This window comes from Hemitrygon akajei, chromosome 30 (genome assembly GCF_048418815.1).
Source record: "Hemitrygon akajei chromosome 30, sHemAka1.3, whole genome shotgun sequence".
Classification (NCBI taxonomy): domain Eukaryota; kingdom Metazoa; phylum Chordata; class Chondrichthyes; order Myliobatiformes; family Dasyatidae; genus Hemitrygon; species Hemitrygon akajei.
The window spans coordinates 8,637,388-8,661,156 of NC_133153.1; the positions used below are offsets into that span (position 1 = coordinate 8,637,388).

At 42.7% G+C, this 23,769-nt stretch overlaps 1 protein-coding gene across 10 annotated transcripts in view; it reads right to left on the reverse strand.

Annotated features, from left to right (window-relative positions):
- Positions 1 to 23,769, reverse strand: part of arnt2 (aryl-hydrocarbon receptor nuclear translocator 2) — a 383,517-nt gene that overhangs the window by 240,137 nt on the left and 119,611 nt on the right. For all 10 annotated transcript variants that reach the window (XM_073032942.1, XM_073032941.1, XM_073032949.1 and 7 more), the window contains one exon: positions 13,753 to 13,855. In XM_073032942.1, coding sequence (XP_072889043.1) covers positions 13,753 to 13,855 — 103 coding nt within the window. The remainder of the gene's footprint in view (positions 1 to 13,752; positions 13,856 to 23,769) is intronic.

Below are 23,769 nucleotides of genomic sequence, written 5' to 3' on the forward strand. Positions count from 1 at the left end.
GTTTAATCAACAGGCTTTTTGTTAACTACATATAGTATGCTAAGAAAGAAAACTGAAAAAGCAGCATACTGTTGTTTCAAGGAAATGATTTGCGAGGAGGCTTTTACTGGTACACTGGCAGCAAAGATTAACAGAAGGGATGCCAATTATAATATTAATACAGTTGAATGTACTAGGATTGATTTGAGTGCATGATCGGCTAGAATTACAATACAAGAATGCAAGAGAGGATAAACACTGGAAAACATTGTAGTCCTGACGCAGGCTAATATCGTAGATGGTTTACACAATTAAATGTTGATGCAACACAGGGCAGGGAGAGGAAATTAATGAAGACTGGGAATGGTTATAAGCAGAACAAACAGCAAAATAAGATGTTTCTGGTGTATTGAGACCGTCAGATAGTAAGTTAACGAAAAATGAAAGAAGCCAAGTTGGAGTAATCAAACTCTTTCAAGCCAAATGAAAAAGCCATAGGTTCGATTTGGTATGGAGAACCAGTCAAATAACAGTGACACAAACAAGAGAAAATCTGCAGATGCTGGAAATCAAAGTAAAATGCACAAAATGCTGTAGGAACTCAACAGACCTGACAGCATCAATGGAAAAGAGTAAACAGTTAATGTTTTAGGCTGAGACCCTTCATCAGGACTCTTCATGAGTGGATTCAACAATTTCAATGTCAGACAGAAAGAATCTTGGAAAGACATCGAAAGTGGGACATCGTTCCTCTAATTGATAGTCAACCAACTGAGGTATCCCAAGAATTAGATAGACTAATGGAAAAGCTTTAGCACTGTCCCCAGTTCTAAGATCAAGACCTCTAATCCTTGGAGAGAGATGAACTAGTGGGAGATAGTTCTTCGCTCTGTGGAAGCCAAGAGGATACTCATCCTTCAATGAGGAGCTGGTAGGACATAGTCAGTTGATTATCTAACAAAGTCTTCCACAACACATCACCTCCCAAAAATAATACAGAAGAAACTCCACAACCTCACAAAATGGATATGGTTGAAACAACTACACATGGCACATATTCTCATTCTCTCTCTCTCCCCCAGGAAAGAAGCAGACAGCAAATCCACACAAAAAAACAGATATGCCCCACCCTTTCCAAAGACAGCCAGGACATACCTCTACACCAAAGACAGACACATAAAAAATATCAAGAAAACTATCTGGTTGTTGCATGAGAGTTACAAGAAATAAATGACAATCCCAGCAAACAGGAAGCTGCTCCTTCATCACCTAGAGACTAATCAGACTGAAGTACAGGGTGCTCCTCCTGGGGTTTGGGACAACTAAACCCATACCATTGTAGAGTGGAAGAAACATAGGAACACTTTACAATGCAAACAACACTTACCAGGAGCACAATTAATAGCCACTTGGACAAGTAGAGAACTATGAGAGGAAGCCAGTATGGACTCGTAAACAACATATCCTCAATGACTTGCATAAGAATTTTTGGTGAAATATCAGAGTAGGTTGATGAGGGACATATGGTAGCTGTGGTTTATTTTTTACTTCTGAATTATATTTGTGTATGTGGACTTCTGTGCATTGTAGTAATTTTTTTAACATTGAAAGACAGAGAAAGAATGGACAGGGAGATGATGTTTCCAATAGAGAGGCAGTCTAGGAGCAGAGGGCACAACCTCAGAATAGAAAAGAGATTTAGAATAGAGATAAGGAGGAATTTTGTTAGCCAGAGGGTGGTGAATCTGTGGAATTGATTGCCATAGATGGCTGTGGACACCATGTCAATGGGTATATTTTGAAGCAGAGGTTGATGGGGTCTTGTTTAGTAAGGGCATCAAAGATTATGGGGAGAAGGCAGGAGTATGGAGTTGAGGGATATTAAATCAGCCATGATAGAATAACAGAGCAAGCGTGATGAATCAAATGGCCTAATTCTGCTCCTATGTCTTATGTCTTATGGTATTTAATGAGATGCAATTTGGTACATTGGCTTGTAAGAATCAAGGTGATGGAATAAGTTGCACTGTCACAGCACTGAAATAAAATTGACTTGAGCAACAAGCAAGAGGAGTAGAGTGAAAAACTGACTTGCACAATGTAGTTTGACAATGTCAAGGTATTTTCTTTATATTAATGAAATGGACTAGTAAGCACTTGAAAAAATTTCCACATATAACATTGCTTGGAGGCATTGTGAAGTGAGGTGGGTAGTAATAACCTACAAGCAGGTTTAGAGCACGTAATGGAATGGGCACCACTTGAAATTTAACAGCAAGCCCAAAAAAGGTGATAAAAGTAACTGATATGGGCAGAACAGTGAATGTTGCCTAATTTGATTTCAGTACAACATTTGACAAGATCCCTCATGGTAAACTAATTCATGAGATTAAGGCACACGGGATCCATGGAAACTTGGTAGAATAGATGTAAAGTTGACAAAGTATAGTGAAGGTGTGTTATTCTGACTGCAGTGGTCAGTGCTGGGATTGTAACTGAATGAAAAGTTCGGGTACCTGTAAGTAGCTGATTGGTAAGTTAGAGGCAACACAAACATTGTTGGAGTTGTGGAGAGCAAGGAAAATTGTCAAAAGATACAGCAGAATATAAATCAGTTGGAAATATGGAGAGATAAGTGACAGATGGAGTTTAATCCGGACAAGAATGAGTTGTTGCCCTTTTGGAGGTCAAGTGCAAGAGGAAAGTATACAGTAAATGGCAACACACACAAAATGCTGAAGGAACTCGGCATGACAGGCAGCATCTATGGAAATGAATAAACAGTCGATGTTTCAGGCTGAGACCCTTCACCAGGGTTGGAAGGTAAGGGGGAAGATGCCAGAATACAAAGGTGAGGGGGGGGGGGGGGGAGAAAGAAGGACAAGTTGAAATGTGATAGGTGAAGCTAGGTGGGTGGGAAAGATACAGGGCTGGAGAAGAAGGAATCTGATAGAAGAGGAGAGTGGACCATAGGACAAAGGGAAGAACAAGTACCAGGAGGAACTGATAGGCAGGTGAGGAGAAGAGGTAAAAGGCTACAGTGGGTAATAGAAGAAAAGAAAAAGAGGAGGGAAAAAGAAAAAAAAGTTGATTAGAAGGAGGAATCAATGATCCTGTCATCAGGTTGGGGCTACCAAAAGGAACATGAGGTGTTGCTCCTCCACCCTGAGAGTGGCCTCATCATGGAAGAAGAGGAGGCCATAGACCAACATGTCAGAATGAGAATGGAGATAGGAGTTAAAATGGTTGGCCACCTGGAAATTCTGTCTTCGGTGGATGGAGCAGAGATGCCTGACAAAGCAGTCCCCCAATTTATGTCAGATCTCACCAATGTAAAGGGGGCTGCATTGGGAGAAACATAGAAACATAGAAAATAGGTGCAGGAGTAGGCCATTCGGCCCTTCGAGCCTGCACCACCATTCAGTATGATCAGTCTTGACCAATCTTTTTCTTTTCACGTATCTATAAAAGCTTTTACAGTCAGTTTTTATGTTCCCTGCCAGCTTTCTCTCATAATCTTTTTTCCCTTTCCTAATTAAGCCCTTTGTCCTCCTCTGCTGGTCTCTGAATTTCTCCCAGTCCTCAGGTGTGCCGCTTTCTTTTGCTAATTTATATGTTTCTTCTTTGGACTTGATACTATCTCTAATTTCCCTTGTCAGCCACGGGTGCACTACCTTCCCTGGTTTATTCTTTTGCCAAACTGGGATGAACAATTGTTGTAGTTCATCCATGCGATCTTTAAATGCTTGCCATTGTATATCCACCATCAATCTTTTAAGTATCATTTGCCAGTCTATCTTAGCTAATTCACGGCTCATACCTTCAAAGTTACCTTTCTTTAAGTTCAGAAACTTTGTTTCTGAATTAACTATGTCGCTCTCCAACTTAATGAAGAATTCCACCATATTATGGTCACTCTTACCCAAGGGGCCTCGCACGACAAGATTGCTAACTATCCCTTCCTCATTGCTCAATACCCAATCTACAATGGCCTGCTCTCTAGTTGGTTCCTCGACATGTTTGTTCAGAAAACCATCCCGCATACATTCCAAGAAATCCTCTTCCTCAGCACCCTTACCAATTTGGTTCACCCAATCTATATGTACATTGAAGTCACCCATTATAACTACTGTTCCTTTTTTGCACGCATTTCTAATTTCCTGTTTAATGCCATCCCCAACCTCACTACTACTGTTAGGTGGCCTGTACACAACTCCCACCAGTGTTTTCTGCCCCTTAGTGTTATGCAGTTCTACCCATATTGATTCCACGTCCTCCAAAATAATGTCCTTCCTTTCTATTGCGTTAATCTCCTCTCTAATCAGCAATGCTACCCCACTTCCTTTTCTTTCCTGTCTATCCCTCCTGAATATTGAATATCCCTGGATGTTGAGCTCCCATCCTTGGTCACCCTGGAGCCATGTCTCTGTGATCCCAACTATATCATATTCATTAATAACTATCTGCACATTCAATTCATCCACCTTGTTACGAATGCTCCTCGCATTGACACACAAAGCCTTCAGGCTTGTTTTTACAACACTCTTAGCCCTTATACAATTATGTTGAAAAGTGGCCCTTTTTGCTTTTTGCCCTGGATTTGCCTGCCTGCCACTTTTACTTTTCACCTTACTACTTTTTGCTTCTACCCTCATTTTACACCCCTCTGTTTCTCTGCACTTGTTCACATCCTGAGCACGGAGCACTGAGTACAACAGATTTGTGGGTGAAGAGTTGCCTCACCTGGGAAAGATTTTTTTGGGGCCTGAGTGGAGGTGAAGGGGTAGGTGAATGGACAGGTGGAGCATTTCTGTTGCTTTCAGGGATTTGAGTCAGGAGGGAGATCAGTGAGAAGTGACAAATAGACAAGGGAATCATGGAGGGAGTGATGAAAGCAGAGGGGAGGGGGTTAAAGATGTGGTGGTGGTAGAATCCTATTGGGGAGAGCAGAAGTTTAAGAGAATGATGTGTTGGATGCTGAGGCTCATAGGTTGGCAGTTGAGGACAAGAGCAATTCTATCCCTGTTAAGGTAGCAGGAAGATGGGGTGAGTGCAGATTTCTGGGACCATAGAGAAAATGCAGGTAAAAGTAGCATCAATGCTGGATGAAGGAAAACCCCGTTCTTTGAAGGATGACATCTCTGATGTCCTGAAAAGTAAAGCCTCATCCTGGAGATGAAGGAACTGAGTAAAGGGAATAGCATTTTTACATGAGACAGGGTGCGAAGAGGTATAGTTAATATAGCCATGGGAATCAGTAGGTTTATAAAAGATGTCAGTAGCAGACAGTTTGCCTCAGAGATGGCACAGAGAAATAGAGAAACGGGAGGGAGTTGTCAGAAATGGACCAAGTGAAATTTAAGGGCAGGGTGGAAGTTGGAGGCAAAGTTGATGAAATTGGTGAGCATAGCATGGGTGCATGAAATAGGCATTAACGCAGTCATCAACGTATTGCAGAAAGAGTTGGGCAGCATTATCAGTAAAGGTTTGGAACATGGGCTATTCCACATAGCCAACAATAAGGCAGGCATAGCTGGGGTCCATGCAGATGCCCATGGCTATTCCTTGAGTTTGGAGAAAGTGGGAGGAGCCAAAGGAGAAATTGTTGAGGGCGAGAATCAGTTCTGCCAGATGGAGGAGGGTGGTGATGGAGGGAACCAGTTGGGTCTCCTGTTGAGAAAAAATCGGAGAGCTTAAAGGCCTTCTTGATGGGGGATAGACATGTATAAGGACTGGACATCCATGGTGAAAATGAGGTGGTCAAGGTCAGGGAATTGAAAATTGTTGAGAAGATTGAGAGCATGTGTTACGGATGTAGGCGGGAAGGGACTGAAACAAGGGGGATAGAATGGGGTTGAGGTATGCAGATACGAGTTCAGCGGAGCAGGAGCAGCCAGCAACAATGGGCTTACCCGAACAGTCAGCTTTGTGGATCGTGGGTGGGAGACAGAAACAACCAGTGCAGGATAAAGGAGTGAATGTGAGATCTCCAGAGTTGTTGATGTTTGTGATAATATGGGAAACAGTGGCCTGAGGTCTAGAGTGAGTTCTTTTGAAGGGATGAGTAAAAGGAGGTGTCTGAGAGTTGCCACCTAGGCTCAGCAAGGTAAAGGTCTGTCCGCTACACTTTGTCGGCACCATCTTTGTCTGCAGTTAGATGGTAAGGTTGGGATTGATGCAGAGAAAGTGGAAGTCAGTGCATTCAGAGGGGGTAATGTTTGAATAGGAGAGAGAAGTGCTGAAGTCAAGCAGGTTGATGTCTCATCAGCAATTAGAGATGAAAAGATCCAGAGCAGGCAGACAACCAGAGTGGGATGTCCAAGAAGAGGAGGAAAGTTGGAAGGGTCATTGGTACAGGGTGGAGAATTCTTGCCAACAAAGTAGGCTCAGAGACAGAAGGAGAAGAACTCAGCACCATGGCAGGTGCCAATCTTATTGAGGTGTGGGCGAAAGGGGACAAAAGTAAGGCCCATGCAGAGGACAAAACGTTCTGCCTCAGACAGGGGAAAGTCAGAAGCAATGGTGAAGACACAGCAGAGAATAGAGCTGGGTTCAGAGGGGGAACAGAGTTGGTGACATCCGAAGTGGGGGAGGATTGGGTGTTCGGGGAAGGTACAGCAGGAAGAAGATGGAAGGTCTGAGGACCCAAGAGAAGTAAATGGCAAGACCCTCAGGGGCATTGATATATAGAAGAATCTTGGGATGCAAGTCCATTGCTCCCCAAGCATGGCAACAAATGTAGATAGAGTGGTAAAGAAGGTATAAGGCATACATCATTTCAAAATAAAACTAGTCAGTATCAGAAAATCAGAACCAGTTTTTGAACTTGCAATTAAGAGAAATGGAACCCATTTATGTCATGAAAATATCTGGAAGAAGCCTTGGACAGGGATCCGTAATAAAACTGAAGAATGTCAGCGTTATTTTAATACACTGTTTAAAAATAAGTTTACCTATTTGAAGGAGAAAGTTACTATGAGTTTGTGTTTGCTCTGTAAACTAAACTATAAGGAGGGCTTTTCCTCAATATTTTCACCTTGATGGGATAAATATCGGCTCAAAAGGAAGAAATGGAAATCTTATTAAACTCAAGAAAAGATTTACGCTGAATCATAGTAAATAAAATACTCTTTTTAGATTGTTCTGTGAGACAAGCAAATTCCATTATGTCAAAGGATGCACTGGTAAGAGGAAGTCTTGGATGTGGTTAATTCTTTTGCATCTCCAAATTTCACAACTGCAGGGAATTGAAAAATGACAATAAAAATTAATCGTATTACTTTGTCCAAAGATTTTGTATAAAATGGATGCCTTTATTGTGCTAGCACAGCTCAGTGGGAAGAATGGAGATAGTACTCTTGCCTCAGCCAGAAGATCATGGGATCAAGCTCCTCCACATGACTTGAGCACACATCATGCAGCACTGAGAAAAAGCTCCTCTGTTGGGTGTGCCACATTTCAGATGAAACATTAAGCTGTTTGTTTAGCTGGACAGAAGAAAACCACATTAGTCAAACACCAGGAAGCTCTTCCTGTGTCCTGTCCAACACACACACACACACAAATGTCCATGGGAACTTGGCTGCTGAATAAAATTGGAATCTAAATTTCAGGTAAGTGCGTAATTTTAACGGAAAACATGACAAGATGTTATCAGTGTATGAAAGGCAGAAATGTTAATTACATTGTTTCTGGTTATTTCACTACACAGATTTTAAAAAAAATCTGATTTGACAAATCTAACATTGAATATAGCAATTAAAAGGTCAAGAACAGTTACTGTCCTTCAACCATTCAGTTCTTGAACCAATTTGCATAACCCTAATCACAACCTCAGTAAAGGAACATTATGACTAACTTGCATTACAACGGGCTTTGTGTTTAGTTTTGCTTTAATTATGCTCTTTCCTGCATATTTTTTGTAAATGTGGTGCACCTGAAGCTATGTGCCTGTGATGCTGAAGTCTTTCATTGCAGCAGTGCAGGCATGTACTCGTGCATATCACAATAACCTCGCCTTTTGATTTCCTATTTGTGGAAAGAAAGATTTGTATATATTTTCTCATTGATTCATGCATTTGTTCAGTGTGGCTGGCAAAGCTAGTAATTATTACCCGCCTTAACTGTCCTTCAAGAGGTGGCTGTGAGCCATTTTTGTGAACCTTGTAGTCCTTCTGCTGAAACTGCTCTTACAGCTTGTTAGGTAGGAAGTTCTGGTACAGGGGTACTTAACCTCTTGCTTAATGGTATGGGTCTATGGCATAAAAAAGGTTGGGAACCCCTGTTCTAAGATTTAGACCCAGCAGATACTTGCTTGTAAGGAAATATGCTGGGCATTTTGCTCCCGTGAACCTGCTGACCCTTCAACTCCTTAATGGCAACAGTTATGGGATTGGAGGTATCCCATGTGAATAAATGCAAGTGCACTTAGTAGATGGTACACATGTATGCCAATGGACTGAATAAATTTTCAGATTGTAATGACAATTCAACAGACTGCTTTGTCCTTCATGATGTTGAACTTTTTAAGTTATTGGGAGTTGACATTCAAATAAAATGGACTAAATGCCACCTCTCTGGATATTTGTCTGTTGGTCAACATCTCTGAAGATCTATCCTGGGTCCAACATATTGATGCAATTAATACATACACAACGCTGGAAGAACTCAGCAGGTCAGGCAGCATCTGTGAGAAAAGAGTAGCCAACGTTTCGGGCCGAGACCCTTCATCAGAAACATAGAAAATAGGTGCAGGAGTAGGCCATTCGGCCCTTCGAGCCTGCACTGCCATTCAGTATGATCATGGCTGATCATCCAACTCAAAACCCTGTACCTGCTTTCTCTCCATACCCCCGATCCCTTTAGCCACAAAGGTCATATCTAACTTCCTCTTAAGTATAGCCAATGAACCGGCCAAAACTGTTTCCTGTGGCAGAGAATTCCACAGCTTCACCACTCTCTGTGTGAAGAAGTTTTTCCTCATCTCAGCCCAAAAAGGCTTCCCCTTTATCCTTAAACTGTGACCCCTCGTTCTGGACTTCCTCAACATCGGAAACAATCTTCCTGCATCTAGCCTGTCCAATCCCTTTAGAATTTTATACGTTTCAATAAGATTCCCCCTCAATCTTCTAAATTCCAGTGAGTATAAGCCTAGTCGATCCAGTCTTTCTTCATGTGAAAGTCCTGTCGTCCCAGGAATCAATCTGGTGAACCTTCGTTGTACTCCCTCTATGGTAAGAATGTCTTTCCTCAGATTAGGGGACCAAAACTGCACACAATATTCTAGGTGCGGTCTCACCAAGGCCTTGTACAACTGCAGTAGAACCTCCCTGCTCCTGTACTCAAATCCTTTTGCTATGAATGCCAACATACCATTTGCTTTTTTCACCGCCTGCTGTACCTGCATGCCCACCTTCAATGACTGGTGTACAATGACACCCAGGTCTCGTTGCACCTCCCCTTATCCTAATTGGCCACCATTATGATAATAATCTGTTTTCCTGTTCTTGCAACCAAAGTGGATAACCTCACATTTATCCACATTAAACTGCATCTGCCATGAATTTGCCCACTCACCTAACCTATCCAAGTCACCCTGCATCCTCTTAGCATCCTCCTCACAGCTAACACCGCCGCCCAGCTTCGTGTCATCCGCAAACTTGGAGATGCTGCATTTAATTCCCTCGTCTAAATCATTAATATATATTGTAAACAACTGGGGTCCCAGCACTGAGCCTTGCGGTACCCCACTAGTCACTGCCTGCCATTCTGAAAAGGTCCCGTTTACTCCCACTCTTTGCTTCCTGTCTGCCAACCAATTCTCTATCCACATCAATACCATACCCCCAATACCGTGTGCTTTAAGTTTGCACACTAATCTCCTGTGTGGGACCTTGTCAAAAGCCTTTTGAAAATCTAAATATACTACATCCACTGGCTCTCCCCTATCCACTCTACTAGTTACATCTTCAAAAAATTCTATAAGATTCGTCAGACATGATTTTCCTTTCACAAATCCATGCTGACTTTGTCCGATGATTTCACCTCTTTCCAAATGTGCTGTTATCACATCTTTGAAAACCGACTCTAGCATTTTCCCCACTATCGATGTCAGACTAACCGGTCTATAATTCCCCGGTTTCTCTCTCCCTCCTTTTTTAAAAAGTGGGGTTACATGAGCCACCCTCCAATCCTCAGGAATTAATCCAGAATCTAAGGAGTTTTGAAAAATTATCACTAGTGCATCCACTATTTCTTGGGCTACTTCCTTAAGCACCCTGGGATGCAGACCATCTGGCCCTGGGGATTTATCTGCCTTTAATCCATTCAATTTACCTAACACCACTTCCCTACTAACATGTATTTCCCTCAGTTCCTACATCTCACTAGACCCTCAGTCCCTTACTATTTCCGGAAGATTATTTATGTTCTCCTTAGTGAAGACAGAACCAAAGTAGTTATTCAATTGGTCTGCCATGTCTTTGTTCCCTATGTTCACCTGTTTCTGACTGTAAAGGACCTACATTTGTCTTGACCAATCTTTTTCTTTTCACGTATCTATAAAAGCTTTTACAGTCAGTTTTTATGTTCCCTGCCAGCTTTCTCACATAATCTTTTTTCCCTTTCCTAATTAAGCCCTTTGTCCTCCTCTGCTGGTCTCTGAATTTCTCCCAGACCTCAGGTGTGCCGCTTTTTTTTTGCTAATTTATATGTTTCTTCTTTGGACTTGATAATATCCCTAATTTCCCTTGTCAGCCACGGGTGCACTACCTTCCCTGGTTTATTCTTTTGCCAAACTGGGATGAACAATTGTTGTAGTTCATCCATGCGATCTTTAAATGCTTGCCATTGCATATCCACCGTCAACCCTTTAAGTATCATTTGCCAGTCTATCTTAGCTAATTCACATCTCATACCTTCAAAGTTACCCTTCTTTAAGCTCAGAACCTTTGTTTCTGAATTAACTATGTCACTCTCCATCTTAATGAAGAATTTCACCATATTATGGTCACTCTTACCCAAGGGGCCTCGCACGACAAGATTGCTAACTAACCCTTCCTCATTGCTCAATACCCAATCTACAATGGCCTGCTCTCTAGTTGGTTCCTCGACATGTTGGTTCAGAAAACCATCCCGCATACATTCCAAGAAATCCTCTTCCTCAGCACCCTTACCAATTTGGTTCACCCAATCTATATGTAGATTGAAGTCACCCATTATAACTACTGTTCCTTTTTTGCACGCATTTCTAATTTCCTGTTTAATGCCATCCCCAACCTCACTACTACTGTTAGGTGGCCTGTACACAACTCCCACCAGCGTTTTCTGCCCCTTAGTGTTATGCAGTTCTACCCATATCGATTCCACATCCTCCAGGCTAATGTCCTTCCTTTCTATTGCGTTAATCTCCTCTCTAACCAGCAATGCTACCCCACCTCCTTTTCTTTCCTGTCTATCCCTCCTGAATATTGAATATCCCTGGATGTTGAGCTCTCATCCTTGGTCACCTTGGAGCCATGTCTCTGTTATCCCAACTATATCATATTCATTAACAACTGTCTGCACATTCAATTCATCCACCTTGTTACGAATGCTCCTCGCATTGACATACAAAGCCTTCAGGCTTGTTTTTACAACACTCTTAGCCCTTATACAATTATATTGAAAAGTGGCCCTTTTTGCTTTTTGCCCTGGATTTGCCTGCCTGCCACTTTTACTTTTCACCTTACTACTTTTTGCTTCTACCCTCATTTTACACCCCTCTGTCTCTCTGCACTTGTTCCCATCCCCCTGCCACATTAGTTTAAAGCCTCCTGAACAGCAGTAGCAAACGCTCCTCCTAGGACATTGGTTCCAGTCCAGCCCAGGTGCAGACCATCCTGTTTATACCGGTCCCACCTCCCCCAGAACTGGTTCCAATGCCCCAGAAATTTGAATCCCTCCCCCTTGCACCATTTTTCAAGCCATGTATTCATCTGAAATATCCTCCTATTTCTACTCTGACTAGCATGTAGCACTGGTAATAATCCAGAGATTATTACCTTTGTGGTCCTACTTTTTAGTTTATCTCCTAACTCCCTAAATTCACCTTGCAGGACCTCATCCCGTTTTTTACCTATATCGTTGGTACCTATGTGCACCACGACCACTGGCTGTTCGCCCTCCCATTCCAGAATATCCTGCAGCCGCTCAGAGACATCCTTGACCCTTGCACCAGGGAGGCAACATACCATCCTGGAGTCTCGTTTGCAGCCACAGAAACGCCTATCTATTCCCCTTACAATTGAATCCCCTATCACTATAGCTCTCCCACTCCTTTTCCTTCCCTCCTGTGCCGCAGAGCCACCCATGGTGCAATGAACTTGGCTGCTGCTGCCTTCCCCTGATGAGACATCTCCCCCAACAGTATCCAAAACAGTATATCTGTTTAGGAGGGAGATGACCTTAAGGGACTCCTGCACTACCTGCCTACTGCTACGCTGTCTAGTGGCCACCCTTTCCCTTTCTGCCTGTGTAGCCTTTACCTGCGGTGTGGCCAACTCACTGAACGTGGAAACGTTCTTGGCCCGAATCAGGAAACATCTCAGCCCGAAACGTTGGCTACTCTTTTCTCACGGATGCTGCCTGACCTGTTGAGTTCTTTCAGCTTTGTGTATGTATTCTTTGATCCACAGCACCTGCAGTTGTATTTTTGTGTATTGATGCAATTACAAAGATGAGATAACAACCGCTATATTTCATTAGGAATTAGAGGAGACTTGGTATGTTACCAAATATTCTTGCACATTTCTACAGATGTACTGAGGAGAACATTCTAACTGGAGAACATCACCATCTGGTAAGGGGGTGCCTACTGCACAGGACTGGAAAAGCTGCAGAAAGTTGTGAACTCAGCCAGCTCCATCATAGTCTGATCATAAAGAACACTTAAAAGACTACCTCACTAGCAAGCAGAAAGACAATGCCTCAAAAAGACAGCATCCATTGTTATGAAGCCCCATCACCCAGGACGTGCTCTTCTCATTGCTATCTTCAAGGAGGCGGTACATGAGCCTGAAGACACACACTCAACACTTCGTACCCTCTGCCATCAGATTTATGAATAGACACTATTCACCATGAACACTACCTCACTATTTTTTCTGTTTTTTGCTCTCTTTTTGCCTAATTTTTAAAATATATCTTATTCTATTTTTATTATTATGCATTACAATGTACTGCTGCCATAAATCAACAAATTTCATGACATATGCCAGTGATATTAAACCTGATTCTGATTTACGAGGCCTTGTAGATGATGGTAAGGCTTTCTGGTATCAGAGTAGAGAGACTTACAACAAAATAGCCAGACCCTCAACTGGTCTTGTAGCCACTGTATTTAATCTAATTTAGTTTCTGATCAACGGTGACCCCAAAATGATGACTGTGGGTGACTCAAGGATGGAAATGCCATTAATATTAAGGGTAGATGGTTAGGCTGCCTCACATTGGAGATGGTCATTGCATTGTCCACAGATGCTGCCTGACCTATTGAGCTATTTCTATTATGTTCTGTTTTATTTTCTGATTTCCAGTATCAGCAGATTTTTGTTTCTGAATGAAAAATTTTAAGCTCTTATATCATACATTTTGAATCTATACTATAAAATCTATAAAACTTTGCAATTGAACTTTTCATATTGAGAAGACTACTAATGACAAGTCTTTATTGTTCTGCCAAGTCATCAGGTGGTGAAAGGAAAGCTTTGTTCATTTACTCAACATTGTCCTTACCTCATTCTACAAATAAAGGAACGTCTGGATCCCATACACATTCTCATGGAAGACTGCTGCCCTTCCTTTTTAACTGTCCCAGTCTTGAGATCCAGAATACGACCTAGGTTTAGAAAGGAAACAAAATGGATTATGGAAAATTGCTTCTGGAATTATTAATTTTGGAATCCTAGATTATGTGCTGAAATACGACAACACATAGTGCAGATTCACCAATGATAAAACAACAGTAGATTGCATCCAATGTAGAAGCACCAATGTAGTCACATGTCCCAAGAGGTTTCAAAACGGTTTTATCAAAAAAAAGCAAGATGATCAAGAGGTAAAATAAGGTTCAAAATTAGTCTGAAGCTAATTGGGTGGAGCCTTTACATCATTATTGATAGAACACTGTGTTCAGCAATCTCAAATAATAGCCCTCATTTTTTTTTAGCTCCAGGTGTTAGTCCCACTCACACACCACTTGACTCAAACTTTGCTGCTTTACATCTCCATTCCCATCCCCCACTACCCTCAAGTTTACTTACTTATTCACTCACATGATGCAAGCTTTACAGGCAAGATCATGATGTGAATTTCAGTGAATTTGTGAACTCAATTTATGAGTTTGCCATTTCAGAGAACAATGTAAGGCAGTAACACCTTTCTTCATTAAGAAAACCAAATGGATTTTTACAGCCATCCTGTGTGTCATGGTCAATGTTACTGACACTCAAGATTTATTTCATGTTTTAATTTAAACTCCTAAACTGCTAATCAACTTAGAATAAAAGACTCACAGTTAAGTTACTGCACAATAGGAGCCCATTTCATCCCAGCTGTCTGTATCAGCAATCCAACTAGTTCCACACCCCCATCCTCCTGCCAAAGCCCAAAAGTATGTGAAGACCGAAAGAAAACTGCAGATGCTGGAAATCTAAAATGAAAACAAGTTGAAAACTGAAATCTTGTGATTTCAATCATGGTCGCAGCAGCCTCTCCAGTTCCAATCAACGGTAAAATTTCTTGTCCTGTTCGTCTTTTCTATGACCGAAAAACACTGCTGATCATAAAGAACACAAAAATCTGTAAGTCTACCTCATTAGCAAGCAGAATAACAAACAAACGTGAGGAGCAGGCCCTAGCTCCGCGCCGTGGTCTACTACGACTACTTGGGGAAGTGGCTGTCAGAAGTAGAGCACAAGAACGCAGAAGCAAGGTAAGCAAACCGGTCGGTATTCAAGCAAGACTTAAAGCGATCCCTGCAAACCCACACTCCTGACAATTCTACTTGCTAATGTCAGATCGTTAGAAAATAAGATAGAACATGTGACTGCATCTGAGCCAGTGGGAGATGAGGGTCTGCTGCACACTTGCCCTGTTAGAAAAGTGACAGAATCATCCAGTTATAAGGCCTAATCTCCTTTCGGGTGGAGAGAAACGCTGCAGCCTCAGGGCAAGACCCACAGAGGAGATCGGTGTGTCTACATCAATGGTGTGCGAATGGCCCACTGCTCACCAATAGTGATGTGCAGGCCCTTCTACTTACCAAGGGAGTTCAGTGTCATTGTGATTATTGCTGTTTACATCACCCCGCCACCCCCCACCCCGTGTTAGTGCTGAGGAAGGGCTGCAAAGCTCCACTGTACCATCTGCAACCTTGAAGCCAATCACTCTGATGAAGTCTTCATTGTTGGTGGTGACTTCAATCGTGCCAACTTATAAACAGTCCTGTCAAAGTTCTACCAGCATGTCAACTTCACAACCAGAGGAATGAATATATTAGACCTGGTTTATACTAATGTTCGTGGAGCCTACCAGGCTGTCCCTGTCCTCCCTCAGATATTCAGAGCACATATCCATTTTGCTAACTCTGCATAAAGACTACTAGTTAAATGAGTCAAACCAATTTACAGGAGATAAGGACCTGGCCAGAAGGTCCAACCTCAGCACTGCAAGACTGCTTGGAAAACATGGACCGAAGCACTTTCAAGGAGGTGGCTACCTACGATCAACAATAATGAATATGCAGGGTCAGTCACTGTCTACACAGGAAAGCGCAATGATTAAACATTACACTGCCAGGGCAAACCAGAAACCATGGCTAACTCCAGAAGTTTGTGCACTGCTTAGGGATCAGGTCACTGCCTACAAATCGGGGGTCAAGACATCTCTAAGGACAGCAAGAGCATGATCTCCAGTGCCATCAGGAAGGCAAAGTGTGAGTACACACAGAAAATTCAGACACCTTTGTGGCACCAGGGACATGTGGCAAAGTATACAAATCATAATCCATTACAAGACCACCCTACTCATCAACAACAGTAGCGCCTCTCTTCCTGATAGATAGATACTTTATTCATCCCCATGGGGAAATTCAACATTTTTTCCAATGTCCCATACACTTATTGTAGCAAAACTAATTACATACAATACTTAACTCAGTAAAAATATGATATGCATCTAAAATCACCCTCTCAAAAAGCATTAATAATAGCTTTTAAAAAGTTCTTAAGTAGTTTACTTAAATACATTGAGTCCTAACCCCGGCACTTAACATATCTTACTCCTGGCGGTTGAATTGTAAAGCCGAATGGTATTGGGGAGTATTGATCTCTTCATCCTGTCCAAGGAGCATTGCATCGATAGCAACCTGTCGCTGAAACTGCTTCTCTGTCTCTGGATGGTGCTATGTAGAGGATGTTCAGGGTTTTCCATAATTGACCGTAGCCTACTCAGCGCCCTTCGCTCTGCTACCGATGTTATACTCTCCAGTACTTTGCCCACGACAGAGCCCGCCTTCCTTACCAGCTTATTAAGATGTGAGGCGTCACTCTTCTTAATGCTGCCTCCCCAACACGCTGGATAGGCTGGATGCCTCCTATACATGATGCATTGAATGATATGACATCAAGGAAAGCCCTATTCTCTCCCTGAGGAACAGGCGCCTTCTCTGGCTGCAGCCAACCTGTGGGGACCCTAGCCAGGGTAAACCCACACAAAGATGTGGAACCAGACAATATGCCTGGTCAGGTGCATAAGGATTGTGCAGCCTGGCTAACAGAGGTCTTAACAGATATATCTAACATCTCTTTGAAACAGTCTACTCTTCTTACAGGCTTCAAGGCAGCCGCCAGCTGTCTTGTTCAAGAGAACAACAGTAACTGGCCTAACAATTGCACCTGATGGCACTAATCATGAAGTGCTTTGAGTAATGGTAATAAATTCTATAAAGTATCACGTTGAAGCTACATTGGACTATTTCCAGTTCATCTGCTGCTGAAACTGATGCACTGAAGATGTCATAGCCTCAGTCCTCCATTCTGTCCTGAGCCACATGGTACACAATGTCTCATACACAAAGATGTCGTTCAGCTTGGTGTTTATCATGATCGTCCCTCAGAGACTGGTGGGTAAGCTGAACTCATTGGCTCAACACCCCTCTCTGTAACTAGATCTTGGACTTCTTGACAGAAAGACCCCATTTCATCTGAGTTGGCAGCAACATCCCAAGATCCATTGTGCTGAGCACTGGTGCCCCCTAAGGATGTGAGCTCAGCCCACTGCTGTTCATGCTGCTGACTCACCACCGCACTGCCAAATCCAAATCAAACCATATCATGAAGTTTGCTGATGATACTAGAGTGATTGGCCTCATCAGCAACAACACTGAATCTGCTTATAGAGAGGAGCTAGAGAGACTTGTCAACTGGTGTAAGAACAACAACCTGAGTCTTAACGTGGCCAAGACAAAAGAGATGACTGTGGACTTCTGGAGGTGCAGGTCGACCACTCTCCATGCCATGGAAAGAGTGAAGAGTACAAAGTTCCTTCTGTGCGCATAACACCTCCTCACAAGTCAAGAAGGTACAGCAGCAACTACACTTTCTGAGAAAACTGAGGCATGCAAGACTCACTGGCTCCATTCTAACAACTTTCTACAGGAACAACATTGAGTGACCTGTCTGGTATAGAAACTGCAAGGCATTAGACACAAGACCCTATAGAGGATAGTAAAAACCTTCAAGAGGATCACTAGGGACTCCCTCCCCCCATTTGTGACATTTACCAGGAATGTTGTAGACAAAGGGCCCAAAGCATTGTTGAGGATCCCTACTACCCACAATCTCTTTAACTCACTACCGTCAAGAAGGAGGTACAGGCACATCAGGACAAGGAATGCCAGACTGGATAACAGATTTTACCCACAGGCTGTGAGACTAACGAATATCCTGCCACCGTTGAGGTCCTTTCACTAAGACAGCAAGCTGTTTACTGCATTGTTTACCTGTTCTGTGCACTACATGCATTTTGAATTATATTTTACTAACTTATTTATGTTAATATTTTGGTTTATGTGTTGTGGTTGGTATATGTTTTATGGGGGCACTGTGGTCCACAGAAACATTGTTCCATTTGGTTGTAATATGTACAATCAGATGACAATAAAAGAACTTGAACTTGAATATTAACTCCATCTCTCCCTCCGTGTGTGGTCTGACTTGTTGAGTATTTCCAACACTTTATGCCCAACAGTTTGTTTCCTTTCAAGTTCTTTTTCAATGCCATCACTAAATCTGTCTTCACTACTAATCCCAACCACTCATGGTAAGGAAAGATTTTGCAAAAACTGCAATTTGACTCCTTCGCCTTCATTCTATGTACTCTGATCAATGATCCATTTTTCTAATGGAAACAGATTCTCTCTCTACCTTCACACTTCATGATTTTAAATACCACCATTAGATTTGTGCACAACATCCTTTTTCACAAGCAGTACAACACCAGATTCTCCTGTCTATTTACGTGGTTAACATCCTCGTTCCTGAAATTACACCAGTTTGTCTCTTTTGCACCCTCTTCTGTCCAGTCCACAACTGGGCACAATACTCCATTTATAAGTGAATCAGTCCTTTTCAAAATTCAGTATAACATCCATGCACCTATCCTTTGCTTGTTAATAAAGCCAAGGATCATGTATGTTTTTTAATTACTTTCTCAGCTGCCATGCATGTCATCAATTCATGCACATTTCATCTGAATTGCTCTGCAATATTCCCACTAGCTTGTATTGTCATTCCTCATGTTTCTAAATGAAATATCCTATTCCATCAGTCTCTCTTTTTCCTCCAAGTTTAATGCTACCCATCAAATATTTCACTGCACTCTCAAGTTTTGAAACATCAGCAAATTTGAAAACACTGCCCTACATCCCCAGGTTATTAATGTATATTCAGAAAATCGATGGTCCTAGAGTGATGTAGATTGCTGAACAATTCCCTGTAGTCCAAAAAAAGAACCTCTCATTCCCACTGTTTAATGAAATCTCTTTCCTATCCATGTTTCTAGAGTCCAATTTATTGGGGACATGGGGGGGGGGGGAGAATGAGGAGGAGGAGGAGGGTGTGAGGGGGGAGGAGGACAAGGACAAGGAAGAGGAGGGAAAAGAGGAAGACGAGGAGGAAGGCGAGGAGGTGGAGCAGGGCAAGGAAGAGGGTGGGGAGGTCAAGTAAGAGGGTGGGGAAGACGATGTGGACAAGAAGGAGGAGGGCGAGGAGGACTAGGGCAAACAGGAGGACGACACGGAGGAGGATGAGTAGATGGAGGAGGACGATGAATAGGTGGAGAAGTAGTTGGAGGAGGAGGACAAGGACAAGAAAGCGGAGGAGGGCAAGGAGGAGGGGGAGGGAGGGAGGAGGAAAGCGAAGCGGATGGCGAGCAGTTTGTCCCATGAAGGTTACCAAGCCTTTATCTGACAGGACCTTGCAAGTTCATTTGCCACTGATGTGAAACAGATCTTCTGGACTCACATGATCAACCTTAACAAGACAATTCCAACTCCAATAAATGTTGGAAAGCCCAAAGAAACTCAAAGAATTTGTAGACTTTAATGAAGGTCAAGGGATTCTTTGCACCATAACCCCACATATTTTGGTAGATGAAGATATTTGACACAAATGAGAAATACAAACTTCTCCAGTTTACAATTACAAGCATGAGGAGTAGCAAGAGGAATACAGAATATATTTACAGCTAACACTTCCGGTTTAAGATTGCACTACTGAATGCATGCTCACTAGTCGTTCAAAAGGCAAGGAATTCGACAAAAAGCATTACTAATAACACCTTTTCTGAAGTAAATTGTAGTAAGTTATCTCTGCATACAATGACGTGGCAAGCAGAAGTGAAGCGAATTTGAGGGATGAACCATGCTGGTACGTTGCAGAATCGACACAAATGGAGTGAGTCCATACAACTGCCCTGAGTGTGAGGCTGGATGGCTCTGGGCACTGAGCCACTGAGAAAAATTGAGAGTGGCTTCAAGCTATGCAGAGAAATCTGGGCCCAAAGCGAGTTGCCGGGTGACGTGGTCTAGGCCCGGAGTCTTTCAGTGTTGTGATCCTAGTGTGAGGTATGAAACGCTGTTTGTACCATTTAAATGATATACTGGAAAGACAGGGTGTTGTGATAGGAGGCGAGAACCAATTTCACTCACTCTCCTGCAATGTTCATGCCTCTCTCCATGGCACTGTGTCTATAAAGATTGCCCCCTGCTACTGTGCTCCACGCCTGCTGATAAGATGGACTGATACCAAGGCTTGGGCCTACTCTGGGCTGCTCCGGTGTGTAGATCTAAGGATGCATTTTGGTTTGGATTGTTGTTGCTTACTTCTGATGTTTGCATGATTCGTGTTTCCTCCCCCCCTTTCTCTGCACATCGAGTGTTCGTGCTTTTTTTAATTGGGTGCTTTCAAGTTTCTTGCTTTCTGGTTGCCTGTAAGCAAACAAAACTCAAGGTTGTATAATATATACATTCTTTGGTAATATATGTACTTTGAATCCTTGAATAGATTATAGCTTAATCCACAAGTTGGGAGGTATCACGACAATGCACTTTTGGACCTGATATAATACCAGCTTACATTTTACATTTATCACTCTAAGCTATACTAGTCACAAAAAAAATACACATCTAGCTTTGGTGATAAAGAACCTAGAACTGGCTCCATGACATTGCAAACATTTTGAAAAAAATATGCAGCCTTTCCCTCGTCCAAACCCATACTTTCTATCTTTGTTTTGTCATTAAGCATGAAAACCCAGCAAAATAAAATCACAGATCATTGTGTGAAAGCATGAAATTAACTGCAAAGAAATCCTTAGCAGTTTTGAGCAAGAACATGAAAAATATGTTAAACCTAAGCAGTGCTTATGCCTTTGTGAAAATTGACATTGAACTTTTGATGTGGAATCAAAAGAAATGGAATAATACAGGAAATTTATTATCAATATGGAAAACAGGAGAAGTGTTGCTCCATGAATTACACAGTGGTACATTAGGCATGATCTTCATCAGTAGGTTGAGAAATCTGAGAATATGGGGAGATAAAAATTGGGATTTGTGTAAATGGCTACTTGATGATCATGCATATCTGAGGGATTCATAATATTATCAACCAATATCATCAAGTCAATTATCAGTCTTCTCTTTTCCTGATATTAAAGACTCTGGACATTAGCAGCGGACCAATCGATTTGCAGAGAGACAGTGTTTCGCACAGGTCGTGGAGAAGAGTTTTAAAAAAAGAGCATTTCGCAGGGCTTGGCGCATTAGTGGCGGACCAATCAATTTGCCGAGAGAAAGCTTCGCACAGGCCAGGGAGAAGAGTATTAAAAAAAGAAGCATTTTGCAGGGTTTGGTGCATTAGCAGCCAATCAATCGATTCGCAATTCATTAGTAGGAGCAAATAAAAGTAAAGCAGGGTCACAGCAAAGCAGCCATTATGTGAGTGGGCCAGTGTAGGAGTGGGAACTTGAGGCTTTGACTCAAGAGGCTTCGGCGAGGAGGCCCAGGTGAGTAGCAAGTAAGGCTTTTGTAGTGGTTGAATAAAAAGTCACTAAATTACAGCTAATGAAATAAAGTAGGGATAATGCAGTATCAGGTGATGTGCTGTAGCTGCATGATGTAGGAGCTGATGGACCCCACTGTGGTTCCTGGTGATCACATCTGCTGCAAGTGTTAGCTGCTTAAGGAACTCAGGCTCAAAGTTGATTTCCTGGAATCTGAGCTTCAAACACTGTGGCACATCAGGGAGGGGGAGAGTTACCTGGATTCTCTGTTTCAGGAGGCAGGCACACCCATTAGATTAGCTGCCTCAGATTTGGTCTGTTGTCAGGGACAAGAGGGTGTGACTGCGAATGAGGTGCGTAGTAGGATCCAAGTGACAGTGCTGGAGGAGCCTTAGCCCTTGAACTTGTCCAACAGGTCTGAGATTCTTGCTCCTTGTGTGGATGAGAGTGGGGGTGGTAGGAAGGATGAGCAACCTAACTGTGGCTCTATAGTTCAGCGAGACATTCGGTGGATGGGGGGGGGGGGGGGTGGAAGAGAAAAGTAGTGGTAATTGGGGATAGTATAGTCAGGAGAATAGACAGAGTTCTCTGTTGTGAGGATAGAGCATCCAGAAGGCTGTGTTGCCTGCCTGCTGCCCAAGTTTGAAACATCTTATCTGACCTGCAGAGGAATTTGCAATGGGAGGGAAAAGATCTAATTGTGGTGGTCCATGTGAATACCACTGACATAGACAGAATGAAAATAGAGGTACCGCTGAGGGAATTTGAGCAGCTAGGGACTGAATTAAAAAGCAGAACCAAACAGGTGGTAATCTCTGGATTACTACCTGTGCTACCTGCAAATTAGCATAGGGGCAAGAAGATTAGAGAGTTAAATAGGTGGCTCAAGGATTGGTGTAAGAGAAGTGAGTCTGAATTCATGGGAAATTGGCATCAGTATTGGGGAAGGAGGGGGCTGTTCCAATGGCATGGACTCCAACTGAACCATGATGGGACCTGGATCCTAGTGAATTGTTTACCTGGAGCTGTGGATAAATAGTAGGGGAGTGGGTTCAACAGATTGGAAAATTATGGATAAAGTAAAAAAGTGTGGATAAAGATAAAGTAAAATCAAAAGATAAAAAAGGGGAAAGTAAGAGTGAAGTCGTGCAAAAGAGAAAAAGATTACAAGATTTTAAAAGAACAGTAAGTGTAAGGGCGCTTTATCTGAATGCCCATAGTATTCAAAACAAGGTCAGTGAACTTGTGACACAAATCAGTACAAATGGATATGTTTTAGTGGCCATTATAGAAACATGGTTGCAAGGTGGAGAGGATTGGGAATTAAATATCCAAAGACATCTGGTTATATGAAAGGATAGGCAGGAAGGTAAGGGAGGTGGGGTAGCACTCTTAATTAAAGATGAGATCAGGACGACAGTGAGAGATGATACAAGATCTAAGAAGCAGAATATTGAATCCATCTGGGTAGAGATTAGGAATAGTAAAAAGAAAAAAAAATCTCTGGTGGGAGTTGTCTAATGGCCACCGAATAGTAACATTACATTGGCACAGACAATAAACAGAAATATCTGAGGCATGAAAGAATGGAACTGTAGCGATGTACTACATACAGAGCTAGAGACGACAAGCAGTCAGTAAGTCATTTCGAGACTAGTTTATTCAAACTTCACGGCGCTGGCATTTAATCCCTAGTGCCCGCCCTCTCTGGGCAGAAATGACATCAGAGTGCATTACCGAAGTCTCCACCCGCGCGCTGGCTATTTGTGAGCCGGTTCGCCTGCGCAGAAAGTGGATCACCACATAACCCCCCCCCCAGAACTGGCGATACACCCCCAATGTCCACAGTCTGGATCAGCCTCTGTTTGGGAGGTCTGCCTCTGCGCTGCGGTGCCTGAACCTCGACCGGCTGCACCAAGTCCACATGGGCTGGTTTGAGTTCGTCCACCGTGAAAACCTCCTCTTTTCCCCCAATGTCCAGAACGTACGTGGACCCATTGTTGTTGATCACCTTGAACGGCCCATCGTACGGCCGCTGTAGCGGTGCCCAGTGTCCGCCCCTTCGTACAAATACAAACTTACAGTTCTGCAGGTCTTTGGGTACATGGGTCGGGGTCCGTCCGTGCTGTGAAGTTGGTACGGGAGCCAGGTTGCCGAACCTTTCGCGTAGTCTGTCCAGGACTGCTG